Source organism: Pongo abelii, chromosome 9 (assembly GCF_028885655.2).
Source record: "Pongo abelii isolate AG06213 chromosome 9, NHGRI_mPonAbe1-v2.0_pri, whole genome shotgun sequence".
NCBI lineage: Eukaryota > Metazoa > Chordata > Mammalia > Primates > Hominidae > Pongo > Pongo abelii.
This window is the reverse complement of record NC_071994.2, coordinates 11,090,769-11,105,601: the sequence shown is the minus strand read 5'-3', so window position 1 is coordinate 11,105,601 and position 14,833 is coordinate 11,090,769. Positions and strand designations below refer to the sequence as shown.

At 48.0% G+C, this 14,833-nt stretch overlaps 1 protein-coding gene across 2 annotated transcripts in view; it reads right to left on the bottom strand.

Moving 5' to 3' along the window:
* PLAAT3 (phospholipase A and acyltransferase 3) overlaps positions 1-8,941 on the bottom strand; it is a 43,240-nt gene extending 34,299 nt beyond the window's left edge. The window contains exons 1-2 of one of the 2 annotated variants that reach the window (XM_054523971.2): positions 8,790-8,941; positions 8,405-8,473 (exon numbers count right to left, since the gene is read on the bottom strand). In XM_054523971.2, coding sequence (XP_054379946.1) covers positions 8,405-8,419 — 15 coding nt within the window. In that variant the 5' untranslated portion in view covers positions 8,420-8,473; positions 8,790-8,941. 2 annotated transcript variants of the gene reach the window in all.
* Between the last annotated feature and the right edge of the window lie 5,892 nt (positions 8,942-14,833).

Below are 14,833 nucleotides of genomic sequence, written 5' to 3'. Positions count from 1 at the left end.
GCTGGAGTGCAGTGGCGTGATCTCGGCTCCCTGCAAGCTCTGCCTCCAGGGTTCACGCCATTCTCCTGCCTCACCCTCCCGAGTAGCTGGGACTTCAGGCGCCCGCCACCACGCCCGGCTACTTTTTTGTATTTTTAGTAGAGACGGCGTTTCACCGTGTTAGCCAGGATGGTCTCGATCTCCTGACCTCATGATCCACCCGCCTCAGACCCCCAAGGTGCTGGGATTACAGACATGAGCCACCGCGCCCGGCCCTTTGTTTGTTTGTTTGTTTGTTTAATTTAAGAACTAACGCACTGAGGGAGTCCCAGGCGATGTTAGGGCAATGACAACACAGCCGACCCGCGCTCTGTGCTCAAGTTCACGGGGTTCCTGACTCCAAGCCTGCAGCCCTGATCCGCAGCTGTGATTCTCAGACCTGAGCCTACACCAATTACAGAAGAGGGGGTTGCTGACATGCAGGATCACTATAGCTTTTTGGCAATTCCCCTCCTCCGCCATCAAGGGCGCGGTGTAAGCGGCCAACGACACCCCTGGAGAATCTCTTCACCTTGGGAGGATGCCGACCTCTGCTTTGGAGGGCCAGGAAACCCATAACTGGCTGAGCTGTGCGCCCGGCACCAATCTAGGCACCTGGGCTCTGTGATCAGGGCGTGGAGCTTTTGTTCAGTAGCAGGAGACAAAAGGTTTTTTTAAAAAATACCTTAGTAGGCCGGCGCGGTGGCTCACGCCTGTAATCCCAGCACGTTGGGAGGCCGAGGCGGGTGGATCACCTGTCAGGAGTTCAAGACCAGCCTGGCCAACATGGCAAAACCCCATCTCTACTAAAAAAAAAAAAAAAAAAAAAAAAAAAAAAAAAACACCCCTTAGTAAATAAGTAAATAATCTAGAATATGAGAAGAGATCCAAAACCAACAGAAAGAAAGAAAAAGCAGAGCAGAGCAGGGTCAGGAGCTGAGCGCTGGTGGGGTGGCGGCAGGGGGTGCAATAGGAATCAGAGAGTCAGGGAGACTCCCGGAGCAGCGCGCTGGAGGCGGCCCCGCCCGGAGACCGGAGATGAGCCTTGCAGATGGCTAACACCTCCGGCAGGGGGAGCAGCCGAGCAAAGGCCCCCAGCGGGGCGCGTGTCTGAGCAACAGCAAAGAGGCCAGCGAGGCCGGAGTAGGCGTGCGGGGAGGGCAGAGGGTGGGAAGCGGGGGTAGAACGGAGGGTCCAAGAAGAGCAGCCGGTCGGGAAGGCAACGCAGCACCTGACAGCGCTACGCCTTTGCCTCTAACTGTCACTGGCAGGGGCCACTGCTAAGTTTAGAACCCAGGAGACTCAGGATCCAACTTGGGTTTTTAAAGGGTCCCTCTGGCTGCTGTGTTGAGAAGAGATGAGATGTAGGGTGCAAGGAGGAGGCGGGAGCCTGCTAGGAGGCAACTGCAGAGAGGGGGGATCCGGGCATGAGTAGTAATGGATGCTGGATCTCCTTTGAAGCTGCAGCCCACCGACTGTGCTGATGGAATGAGGTGGGGTGTGAAGGAAAGAGCAGTCAGATGACTCCAAGGTGTCTGGACAGAGCAATTGGGAGGCGGGATGGGGCTGTTTAGAGACAGAGTAGGCTGGGGCAGAACCAGGCACTCACGCTGGGCAGCGGGTATCCCAACGAGAGGCAGGGACACAGCGCACACATCAGTATGAAGCTCGGGATCGTGGTTTAGAATGAGGATCATCTGTGATCCTTATGAGATCAGCTCCTACAGAGAGTTGGAGGCAAAAGCCTGGCTGAAATGTGTTTGAGAGAATGGGGACACAGTGGCATGTGCCTATAGTCCCAGCTACTCAGGAGGCAGACGCTGGAGGATCACTTGAGCCAGGAGTTCAAGGCCAGCCTGGGAAACATGTGAGACCGCATCTCTAAAATTTAACAAATAATAATAATAAAAGAAAGAGAGAGAATGGGAGAAGATGAACTGGAGGTGATGTCAAAGAGAGCACCTGAGCACCTGAGATTTTTGTTTCGGTCTTGAAAGATGAGGGAAACGTGTATGTGGTAGAGACATAATTTAAACCCAGATCTAAGGACATCCAAATCCTACACACCCTGCTGCAATCATAGAAGCTGGTGGGGAGGAAGTGGCCTTTATGGAGATGTATGGAGACAGGCAAGCAGGAGATATGGAGGCGGGAGGAGAGGGTAGGCAGGGCAGGGGCTTCCACTGTGGTGAGTGGGAATCTCAAGGTGCTTTCGGGGTTTGGTCAGAAGCAGGGTCCCTGGGGTGGAGCCCAAGCCTGGTATTTTTTTTAAAGTTCCCAGGTGGGCCGGGCGCAGTGGCTCACGCCTGTAATCTCAGCACTTTGGGAGGCCGAGGCGGGCGGAACACGAGGTCAGGAGATCAAGACCATCTTGGCTAACACGGTGAAACCCCATCTCTACTAAAAATACAAAAAATTAGTCAGGCGTAGTGGCACGTGCCTGTAGTCCCAGCTACTCGGGAGGCTGAGGCAGGAGAATCGCTCGAACCCAGGAGGCAGAGGTCACAGTGAGCCGAGATCGTGCCACTGCACTCCAGCCTGGGCGACAGAGCAAGACTCCATCTCAAACTAATTAATTAACTAATTAATTAATTAAAACAAAGTTCCCAGGTGATTCTACTGTGTAGCCTGGAGCAAGACCACAGGAGAAGAGTTGTCTAAAAGGGAGAGGGAGGGAAGACTGAAGAGTTGGGTTGAGATGGCAGTCATGCCTCATTTCACAGGTGGGGAAACTGGACCTAAGGGAGGTAACATCACCTGCTGAGGGCAGCCTGAAAGTGGCAACTTCCTCGCCCCTGCAAAGAGAAAGAAGATAGCCCCGCCCTACAGCAGACTTTACCTCTCTCCAGTCAAAGTCCCTCCAGATGCACCCATGCAACTCTGACTCAGTCCAAGACCCCCGGCTCTGGCACTGTGCGGGACCAAGGAGGACAGTGAGGATGCTTTCAGAATACTTTTTAACCCAAGGGTTGAAACAAAGCAAAAAGAATGTTTTTCTTTCACTCAAGGCTATGCAGGAAGCATTCCAATCCACCTACGTGCCATTTGTCTCATCAGAGTTTGAGGGTTTGGGGTTGTTTATGACATATTTCAGGACTACAAAAAATACAGAAAGTGGGATAAAGAGCATGAGTGCTCTGTTTTTAAATCAAGATGGATTTAATTTTCAGAAACAGCATAGCGATTACACACTTGGGGGCTCTGTGTTCAAATCTGAGCTCTACTACTTACTTACTATATAGTCTTCGCCAAGTCACCTAATTACTCCTAACCTCAGTTTCCTCAGTTGTAAAATGGGGATAGGTACAGCACCTGATTTGTGGGATTATCCTGAGGATCAATGGAGTTAATACCTAAAAATCACTCAGTAAATAGGGCTTGATAACGTAGGAGCCATTCACTAACTGGCAGCTTTTACTGCCACCGTTCCCCAGGATGTTGTCATTATTTTTGATTTGGAAAGGTCACAGACAGCTCTCGGACCAGGTGGAGACACTGTGGAGGCTGTGAAACCCAGAATGAAACGAATTCTCCATGTTCCCAAAACCACATTCTGTGGTGAGTGTGGAAACCCCTAAACTCACCCCCTTCACTTCTGATGCCCTGGGGGAAAAGCCTGTGATAAACGGAAAGGCTGAAGTCCAAGGTGGGTACTGAGAAAACACTTCCCAGTTGGGAGTTTTGGTGCCAAGGTTTTAGGAAAAGGAAAACCCCGTGAGAAGCTAGGTCTTTATTTTCCGAGGCTGCATTCCCAGAAACAGGGCCCAGCCCACCCCCGGGGGCCTCAACTGAGCCCCTCTGTACTCTATTGCTGTGTGATCTCCAAGGATCACTTCACCTGTCTGAGCTTCTCTGGTAAACAGGGCTAAGACCCATCTGGCAGGGTTTGTGTAAAGAATCATTGAAATAATGGAAGTGAAAGCTGTAAAAGCACTTATGCCTACAAGAGGGTTGAGACCCCATGCCGCAGGCTGGGTGAGGACAGGGAGGAGATGGAGGAGGCCTGGCTGCCCAGATTCCCAGCCTCGGGCACAGAGAGAAGGAAGAGGAGGGATGAACAGCAGCTGGCCTGACACATTACACTTTCCCTTATTGCCACCCTGTGCCCAGGCCTCTTAGCAAGTGGGGGAAAGATACTGGCAGCTCTGGCAGGCACCAGGCCCAGCCTCAGCAGCCCAAAGGTCATAAACATCCTGGGAAAGGAAGCAAAACTCATCCACCCTCCCGGACTTTGACCACCAGGCTCAGGCCTATTCTCCTACAGGGCAAACCTCACCTTCTGGTGAGTCAGAACTGCCCCTCTACTCACCCCCACCACCACCACCAAACGCTACTGGGGGTTTTCACCTGTTACCTGGAATCCTTATAAGAGCCCCATGTTACCAATCGGGAAACTGAGCTCAGAGATGGGAATGAACTTCCCTAAGGTCTCGGAGCTCCCCTAAAGGCAGCACCAGGATTCCGCAGCAGATCTGCCTGAGCTTAAAGGTGAGGTTCTTCCCACCACACCAAGTAATTCACTCCAAGGTACTGACGTTCAACAACTGTGCTCCCATGGCAAAACTGGCCTCTGCCTCACCGCACTCTCAGCCTGAAATGCTCTTTTGCCGTTCACCTGGAAGATTCCTACTCATCCCTCGAGATGGACTCAACATGTCCACTCCTCAATGCATCCCCTGATGCCTCAGCAAAGCGAGTTGCTGCTGCCTCCACAGCCAAGCCATAGCCCTATTATTGGATGACTCATTGTTAAGCCTAGCCTGTGGGAAGAAGCAATCAATTTCCTTGCCCAGCCTGCCAGCATTCCAAGGACCAGAATTCCGTCTAATTCACCATTATCCAGCCTGGCACTGACAATGTTCTCAGCAGAGGTGTATGGCGGAGGGATGCACAGCTTCCTCCTCCAGCCCCTCTCAGCCTGTGGCTGAATAGGGATGAAACCCTGGAAGGCCTGAAGCCCCAACTGCTATTTAAGAAGGGTCCTCTTCTCTTCTTCTCTCCCCTCCCCTTTGCACCTTAACTAGTTCCACAGAGATCCATCAGAAAATCAAGCAAACTCAGATCACAGAGCAGTCAATGATGGAGTCTAGACTCAGAGAACAGGGAAGGCCTATCAATTTCCTCATATTATGGAGCCTCAGTTTCACTTGGGGTTTCATTTCCTTGGCAGCAGCTGCTCAACAAGCCACACAGTTTCAAGGATGGCGCAGGTGGAGGAGGGAAGGGAAAGGTTCCCCGCCCACTCATTCTAGCAAATTTGGAACACAGAGAGGAGAGAAATAATCACAGCAGGAGGCATCACAGGCTGAACTAAAGGGCTCAGGAAACTGGACACACCCTCTTCCATCCCCCAGGAGGCTCCTGGGGGCTGCTGCAACAACTAACACAAAAGCCGTAAAAGCCCACAGTGGGGAGGCAGGATGTCCTTCCCCACTGTAGACAAATAGGAGCAAGATTTCTGTAGAGGATAGTTTTGTTTGGAGTTTTTTGTTTTGTTTTGTTTTGTTTTTTTCTGCAAGGTCTCGCTCTGTCACCCAGGCTGGAGTGCAGTGGCGCAATCTCGGCTCACTGCAGCCTCGACCTCCCGGGCTCAAGTGAGCTACCCACCTTGGCCTCTCAAAGTGCTGCAATTACAAACATGAACCACACATCTGGCCCAAAGGGAATTTTAAAACAATAATAAAACCTATCAAAAGTCGGTCTGCCTTTTATTACTGCCATGTGTGGCCATTTTAAACAATGTCAGTGATAAAATACCACTCCCCCAAAAAATGTCTTATTCGCCTAAATTCTAATTGCTGCAGTTACCATTGAGATTTAATCATATACATGTGAGCCTCCAATTAGCACATTTTTATTTCTTCTCCTTCTAAAACTTTTGTCTTCTACAAGTTAAATCAGAGAACACGCAGTTATCAGTTCCTGAAACACACAGACTCAGCCATAAGTTCTGTTTCAGCAATCAGTTCCTAAAGGCTCAGGATAATTTGAACTCCATTTATACAGTTTATGTAGCCAATCTCCATGGTCCTGCATTTTCCTGTGTTTAAACATAAAACAGCCTGTCTCCCAGTGCTAAAAGAAACTAAAAGAATGATGTTTGAAAGCCTGGGTGATTTTCATCATTTCTAAAGCAATGGATTAAATAAATGTCAAGGTTCACTATCACTCAGCCATTTTCTCTGATTTTTGCAGAAGAAAAACTTGGGGAATTTTGCCAAATATAATTGAAATGTATGATGGGCCAGGCGTGGTGGCTCACGCCTGTAATCCCAGCACTTTGGGAGGCCAAGGCGGGCAGATCACCTGAGGTCAGGGGTTCGAGACCAGCCTGACCAACATGGAGAAACCCCGTCTCTACTAAAAATACAAAATTAGCTGGGCGCGGTGGCGCATGCCTGTAATCCCAGCTACTTGGGAGGCTGAAGCAGGAGAATCGTTTGAACCCAGCAGGCGGAGGTTGTGGTGAGCCGAGATCACGCCATTGTACTCCAGCCTGGACAACAAGAGTGAAACTCCATCTCAAAAAAAAAAAGTATGATGAACTGTCTGGTGAAGATTTTGTTGTTTTGTTTTTAGAGACGGGGTCTTGCTATATTACCCAGGGTAGTTTCAAACTCCTAGGCTCAAGTGATCCTCCCACCTTGCCCTCCCCAAGGGCTGGAATTACAGTAATGAACCACTGCACCCAGCCTGTCTTAGTGAAAACGTCTCTAAAAAGGAGATATTTAAGCTGCTAGAACTGATTAAAGAAAAAAAGACTTAGGCAGTATTGCAATGTCTGGAATTTATTATGAAATGGGATTTTTATAAATCTCTGCCAAACTAATCCTAATGGTTAAGGCTTTTCCTTTGTCTCTCTAGTTTTATATGAAAGCAGCTTTTGAAATTAAAATTAATAAAAAGTGTTCTTCCATCAACTGGGAGCAAAGATGGACTAATAGATATAGCTCCCCTGAATACTGACCATGAATATGCAAAGATTGATTTTGACAGTGTCATGGACAACTTTTCAGAAGTTTCAAAAACAGAAATTGTAGTGTTACTATTATTCATCTCTGGTACCATCCTACATCTAAGAATAAGTTTTTCCTTTTTTCAAAAATACATTAATGTGATTAAAACCTACTAATCCACTTCTTTTTCCTGCTTTTGCACTATCACATTTACTTTTTCATTTTTAATTTTTTTACTCTCATGATTACATATATAAGGTTTTTACTGTCATGATTACATATACGAGGTTCAATAAAAGAAAATGTTCACTGTGTTTCTTTCTGGACATTATTACTGTTCATTGCATGATTATTGCTAAAAATAATGTTATCAAATAGGGAATGATATTAAAAAGTGACCACTCCAGGTGTCAAACAAACATGCCAGATACACCCTGACACCAGGCAAAACTCTTTATATGGACTGAGATAATAACAACAGTGAATTATGGTTGAGCACTCAAAATGTGTGCTAGGCATTGTTCTGGGCACTTCCTGAGTATTAAGTGATATAATCTTCACTCTGCGGCAGGGCTCGGTGGCTCACGCCTGTAATCCCAGCACTTTGCGAGACCGAGGCGGGCGGAGCACGAGGTCAGGAAGTCGAGACCATCCTGGGTAACACGGTGAAACCCGTCTCCACTAAAAATACAAAAAATTAGCCAGGCATGGTGGCACGCGCCTGTACTCCCAGCTACTCGGTAGGCGGAGGCAGGAGAATAGCTTGAACCCGAGAGGCGGAGGTCGCAATGAGCCGAGATCATGCCACTGCACTCCAGCCTGGGTGACAGAGCGAGACTCCGTCTCAAAAAATAAAAATAAAAATAAATAAATAAATAAATAAAACAAAACCTTCACTCTGGGAAACAGTGGATTTGAACTTGATCAGAGTCTCACAGCCAGATGCTCAACACGAGGAGGGTCCACCTCCAAATCCCATCCTTTGAATCCCTCTGCTGCGGTCCGACCAGGCGGAAGGGGGGCAGTCGCCAAGCACAGTTACGCTGGGAGTCCGCAGGCAGGGCTGGTCATGGGATGAGTCAGCTGACATAGCCCCCAAGGCCTGTCCCGCTGTCCAGGTGTGGCTCCGGAGGGCAGCGCCAGACTTCTGCGGACAGACCTGCCCCCTGGCCACCTGCCCCCTGGCCACCCTCCTCCTGAGGGTCCCTCCTACTGCTGGGCGCGTTTCAGGCAGGGCGACCCCACACCGGCCCCCGGAAAGAGGCGCCGAGACAACTCCAACAGGTGCGCGCCGACCCGCAGCTGACACCGACGCCTCGCAGCTGACAGAGGTGTGGGCCCCACATCCTCGAGGCTCCTCTCTCGGAAGCAGTAATTCAGGCTCCGAGACAACGAGTCCCCACCCCAGCCCCGCCCCGCCCCGCACTTACAATGGGCGCACGCATCTTCCCTCGCGGTGTGGTCCCTCAAGGCCAGGCTCGATTTCGCTGCGTAGATGTCTGAGGCAGGGGGAGCAGGGATTTATTGTCATTAACAGGAAACTGCGTCTCCAGACCCCAGGGGACTGTGGCCTCTGTTGGGCAGGGCGTGCGAGGCGCGCCTCGGACCCCAGGAACAACCACCTCGCTACCTTTAACAACTTTCTCGCCGGGGCCCAGCGGGCGCCCAGGAGGCTGCAGCTGCCAGCGGGCGGCTCGGCAGGCTAGTCTACACCCGCCCCACCCAATTTCATCTCTTCCTCGCGGAAGGGGAGAAGCATCCCAGGCACCTCGCCCGGCCTTATCGCAACATTCCAGGAAGACCCGCTCCACCCACCTCGCGGTCTCGGAGGCAGTGCTGCAGCCCCAGCAATTGGACCGGATCTAATGGCCGCGGTGGCCGGGCCAGCGTGAGGTCACCCGGCCCCTCCCCGCGCCGCCGGCTAATGAGAGCCTCGCAAAGCGCCCGGCCCCGGCCCCGGAGACTGCAGGACGCCCGCGCCCCCGGCACCGCCTCTTCCCGCCTCACCCATGCCCTGCGCGCCCAACATCCAGGAGTCGCACACGCTCTACCTCTGCACACACATCACACTGCAGGGCCATGATCGGTTTACTTTCGCCTTCACTCAAGAATGGGCTTATAGTTTAAAAACTGAAGGAGTTAAAAATATACCACCATGGGCCGGGCGCGGTGGCTCACGCCTGTAATCTCAGCACTTTGGGAGGCCTAGGCGGGCAGATCACGAGGTCAAGAGATCGAGACCATGCTGGCTAACACGATGAAACCCCGTCTCTACTAAAAATGCAAAAAATTAGCCGGGCGTGGAGGCGTGCGCCTGTAGTCCCAGCTACTCGGGAGGCTGAGGCAGGAGAATCAGTTGAGCCCGGGAGGCGGGGGTTGCAGTGAGCCGAGATCGCGCCGTTGCATTCCAGCCTGGGCGACAAAGCGAAACTCCGTCTCAAAAAAAAAAAAAAGTATATATACATATGTATATACATATGTGTATATACATATGTGTATATCTACATATGTATATATACACATATGTATATACACATATGTATATACATATGTGTATATACATATGTGTATAAATACATATGTAGATATACACATATACGTGTGTGTATATATACACATATACGTGTGTGTATATATACACATATACGTGTGTGTATATATACACATATACGTGTGTGTATATATACACATAAACGTGTGTGTATATATACACATAAACGTGTGTGTATATATACACATAAACGTGTGTGTATATATACACATAAACGTGTGTGTATATATACACATAAACGTGTGTGTATATATACACATAAACGTGTGTGTATATATACACATATAACGTGTGTATATACACATGTGTGTATATACACACGTGTATATATACATGTGTGTATATACACGTGTATATATACATGTGTGTATATACACATGTATATATACATATATGCATATGTGTATATGCATATGTGTATATATACACTTATGCATATGTGTATATGCATATGTGTATATATACACTTATGCATATGTGTATATGCATATGTGTATATATACATATATGCAGATGTGTATATATACATGTGTATATATATATACCACCATGGCATATTGGCTGTTTTGAATTAAAGGCATTTAAAAATCAGCAGGTGCAAGAAGACCCCTTTTCTGTTTCTTTTTTTTTTTTTTTTTTTTTGAGACGGAGTCTTGCCCTGTCGCCCAGGCTGGAGTGCAGTGACGCGATCTCGCTCACTGCAACCTCCGCCTCCTGGGTTCAAGCGATTCTCCTGCCACAGCCTCCCGAGTAGCTGGGATTACAGGCGCGCGCCTCCATACCCAGCTAATTTTTGCATTTTTAGTAAAGACGGGGTTTCACCATGTTGGTCAGGCTGGTCTCGAACTTCTGACCTCGTGATCCGCCTGCCTCAGCCTCCCAAAGCACTGAGATTACAGGCATGAGCCACCGCGCCCAGCTCTGTTTCTTAAAAGCGGATGAAATTTCCATGTTGAAGGACACCTTCCTTATACTAGAAGAAAAAGCAACATCCTTATCCTCAAAGAGGAGATACTGAGATGGAAAGAATTCTGTACAGACCTTGTTAAAATAACTTTTCATTTTTTACTTTTTGGGTTTTTTTTGTTTGTTTTTTTTTTTTTTTTTTTAGACAGTCTCACTCTGTCACCCAGGCTGGAGTGCAGTGGCTCCATCTCAGCTCACTGCAACCTCTGTCTTCCCGGCAAGTGATTCTCCTGCGTCAGCCTCCGGAGTAGTTGGGATTACAGGCGTGCACCACCATGCCCAGCTAATTTTTGTATTTTTAGTAGAGACAGGGTTTCAGCATGTTGACCATGCTGGTCACGAACTCCTGGCCCCAAGTGACCCACCTGCCTCAGCCTCCGAAAGGGCTGGGATTACAGGCGTGAGCCACCACCCGGCCCATTTTTTACTTTTTAATTGACAAAAATTGCCACGTATTTGTCATGTACAACATGTTGTTTTGAAATATGTATACATTGTGGAATAACTAAATCGAGCTAATTAACATATGCATTACCTCAAATACTTCTTTTGTGGTGAGAACACAAAACCTCTCCGCAATTTTCAAGAAGAACATAGTACATTGTTATTTACTATAATCACCATGTTGTGCAATAGATCTGGTGAACTTATTCCTCTATTCCTCCTAATAGAAATTTTGTACCCTTTGACCAACATCTCCCCAACACCCCGCTGTTCCCCCTGACCCCCGTAACTACCATTCTACTCCATACTCATGGGTTCCATTTTTTTAGGTTCCATATATAAGTGAGATCACGAAGTATTTGTTTTTCTGTGCCTGGCTTATTTCACTGAACATAATGTTCTCCAGGAAAATAACTCTTATCTGGTAAGCCTCACCACATAATTTAATTGCGTCTTTTTAATTTTTATTTTTATTTAAATAGAGACAGGGTCTCAAACTCCTCGACTCAAGTGATCCTCCCTCCTTGGCCTCCCAAAGTGCTGAGATTACAGGCATGAGCTACCGGGCCCCGCTCTTAGTTGCTTCATTACAACTTACTATTCTTTGTCCAATTCGGTATAGAAGTAACTGACACCAACTGCTTCTTTGGGTCTTCATTTCCTTATGAGGGCTCCTGTGTTGCGGGATGCAGAGGAGTAGAGAGACCAGTATGGGTGAATACAGGAGGATATTTATTTTAAGGTGCACACCAGCTCAGTGGGTTCACATTCAAAAAACTGAGCCTTGAACAAAGACCAAGCAGGATTTTTATAAGCAAACTTACAGAAGCAAAACAAAGGCAGTTAATCACATAATGACAGGTCACATAATCTATAGCATAACTGATGACATGGCATAACTTGTGGCCTTGCATAGCTGGTGGCTTTGTAGCTGCATTGAAAGAAAAAACAAGAACTGGCTAAATACAGACATTTGTCTTTTTTTTTTTTTTTTCTTTCTTTCACCTTTGCTCCAGAGGTGGGGCATCTGGAGCCTATTCCTTTGGTTTTGACTTCTTAAACAGCATTATCTTATAACTGGCCTTGAAGTGAGCTTGCTAGGCAGAGGAAAACTTGCTCTTCTTTTCTTTTTAACCATTGCCTTGCCACATTCTGGGCTTTGGCTTTTACTTTTCTTGGAGTGAATGAATGCAGTACTTATTATTATTTTTAGATTTCTGCCTCACCTGTGCCAGTAAAACTTGTATTAAAGAAATGTGTATGCTTTTCTCCTGTTAATCTTTTTTATTTTTTTGAGACAGGGTGATATGGTTTGGATCTGTGTCCCCACCCAAATCTGTTGTCGAATTGTAATCCCCAGTGTTGGAGGTGGGGCCTACTGGGAGATGACTGGATCACAGAGGCGAATTTCCCCCTTGGTGCTGATCTCTGATAGTGAGTGAATGCTGGGGAGATCTGGTTGTTTAAAAGTGTGTAGCACCTCTCCCCTTTCTCACTTTCTCTTGCTCTGGCCATGTGAGGTGCTCACTCTCCCTTTTCCTTCTGCCACGATTGAAATTTCCTGAAGCCTCCCCCATGCTTCCTGTACAGCCTGCGGAACCATGAGCCAATTAAACCTCTTTTTTTTTTTTTCTTTTTTGAGAGGGAGTTTCCCTCTGTCACCCAGGCTGGAGTGCAGTGGCGCAATCTCAGCTCATTGCAACCTCTGCCTCCCGGGTTCAAGCAATTCTCCTGCCTCAGCTTCCCGAGTAGCTGGGACTACAGGCATGTGCCACCATGCCCAGCTAATTTTTCTATTTTTAGTAGAGACGGGGTTTTGCCATGTTGGCCAGGCTGATCTCAAACTCCTGACCACAGGTGATCCGCCCACTTCGGCCTCCCAAGGTGCTGGGATTACAGGCGTGAGCCACCGCAACCGACTAAACCTCTTTTCATTATAAATTACCGAGTCTCAGGTATTTATTTATAGCAGTGCAATAACACAGTGTCTTGCTCTGTCACCCAGGGTGAAGTCAGTGATGAGATCATAGCTTACCACTACGGCATTGACCTCCTGCACTCAAGTGATTCTCCCACCTTAGCCTCCCGAGTAGCTGGGATGACAGATGCCCACTGCACAACTGGCTAATTTCTTTTTTTATTTAAGCAACAGTGTTTTACTATGTCACCCAGCCTGGTCTGCAACTCTGGGGTCAAGTAATCATCCCACCTCAGCCTCCCAAAATGCTGGGATTCCAGGTGTGAGCCACACCTGGCCCTGTTGATCTATCTTATGTCAATTTAGTTCTTAGGCGCAGCTGAGACCCTAAGAGGATGGAGGTGGGGCTCACAAAACTGTATTAAATTTAAAGCCATTCAAAGGCAAGGATCTAGCAGAAAGTGCTTTTAACTATTGGGTCTTAATGCCATCACATATCCCCAAATCCTTGCACAAAACCTAGCACATCGGCTGGGCATAGTGGCTCACACCTGGAATCCCAGCACTTTGGGAAGCCGAGGCAGGCAGATCATTTGAGCTCAGGAGTTCGAGACCAGCCTGGCCAACATAGTGAAACCATGTCTCCACTAAAAATATAAAAATTAGCCACTCGTGGTGCTGGGTGCCTGTAATCCCATCCCCGCTGCTCAGGAAGCTGAGGCAGGAGAATCATTTGAACCTGGGAGGCAGAGGTCACGGTGAGCTGAGATTGCACCACTGCACTCCAGCCTGGGCCACACAGCGAGACTCCATCTCAAAAAAAAAAAAAAAAAAAAAAAAAAAAAAACCTAGCACACCATAGGCATTCCATGAATGAATGCATGAATGAAGAATGAATGACCAACACAGGCTCTTTCTCTGCACTGGGATATGACTTCACATGAGTAGAATCAGCTCTTGTTCATCTCTGTATTCCCTACCACTCCAGTGCCAGTACTGAGCCTTGCAGTCAGGATGCCTGGACCAAATCCTGACCCTGCCACTTACTATAATAGTTGTAGGGCCCAGGCCATGTTTCCTTCTCTGAACCTGTTTGTACAACAGGGCCTTAGTGATATTGTATAATGTATAAGAATACATTTCCCAGCAGGGCGCGGTGGCTCATGCCTGTAATCCCAGCACTTTGGGAGGCTGAGGCGGGCGGATGACGAGGTCAAGAGATCGAGACTATCCTGACCAACATGGTGAAACTCCATCTCTACTAAAAATAAGATATTAGCCAGGTATGGTGGCACACACCTGTAGTCCCAGCTACCTGGGAGGCTGAGGCAGGAGAATCGCTTGAACCCGGGAGATGGAGGTTGCAGTGAGCCGAGATATGCCACCGCACTCCAGCCTGGACAACAGAGTGAGACTCTGTCTCAAAATAAAAAAAATGTAAAAAAAAAAACATTCCTCAAAGAGAGAGCAACAAATAAAATGATGCTTATAAAGTGCTGAGCCCTTAGATCACGAGGTCAGGAGATTGAGACCATCCTGGCTAACATGGTGAAACCCCGTCTCTACTAAAAATACAAAAAATTAAACTGGCGTGGTAGCAGCACCTGTAGTCCCAGCTACTTGGGAGGCTGAGGCAGGAGAATGGCGTGAACCCGGAAGGCGGAGTTTGCAGTGAGCTGAGATCGTGCCACTGCACTCCAGCCTGGGTGACAGAGGGAGACTCCGTCTCAAAAAATAAAATAAAATAAAATAAAAATAAAGTGCTGAGCCCGATGTCTGGCACGTGGTAAATCCTCACATAACACACGGTGGCTGTTATTAACATGAGAATAGGTATGTGCCCATCAACATCACGTGATCTTCACCAGCTTTCTGACAAGGAGACTCAGAGGCAATAGAAATACCATAGCTTTATGTGCCTTATCACTCATCATACAAATTACGGAGCACGCTGAGCCAGGGACTGACTATAAGGTCATC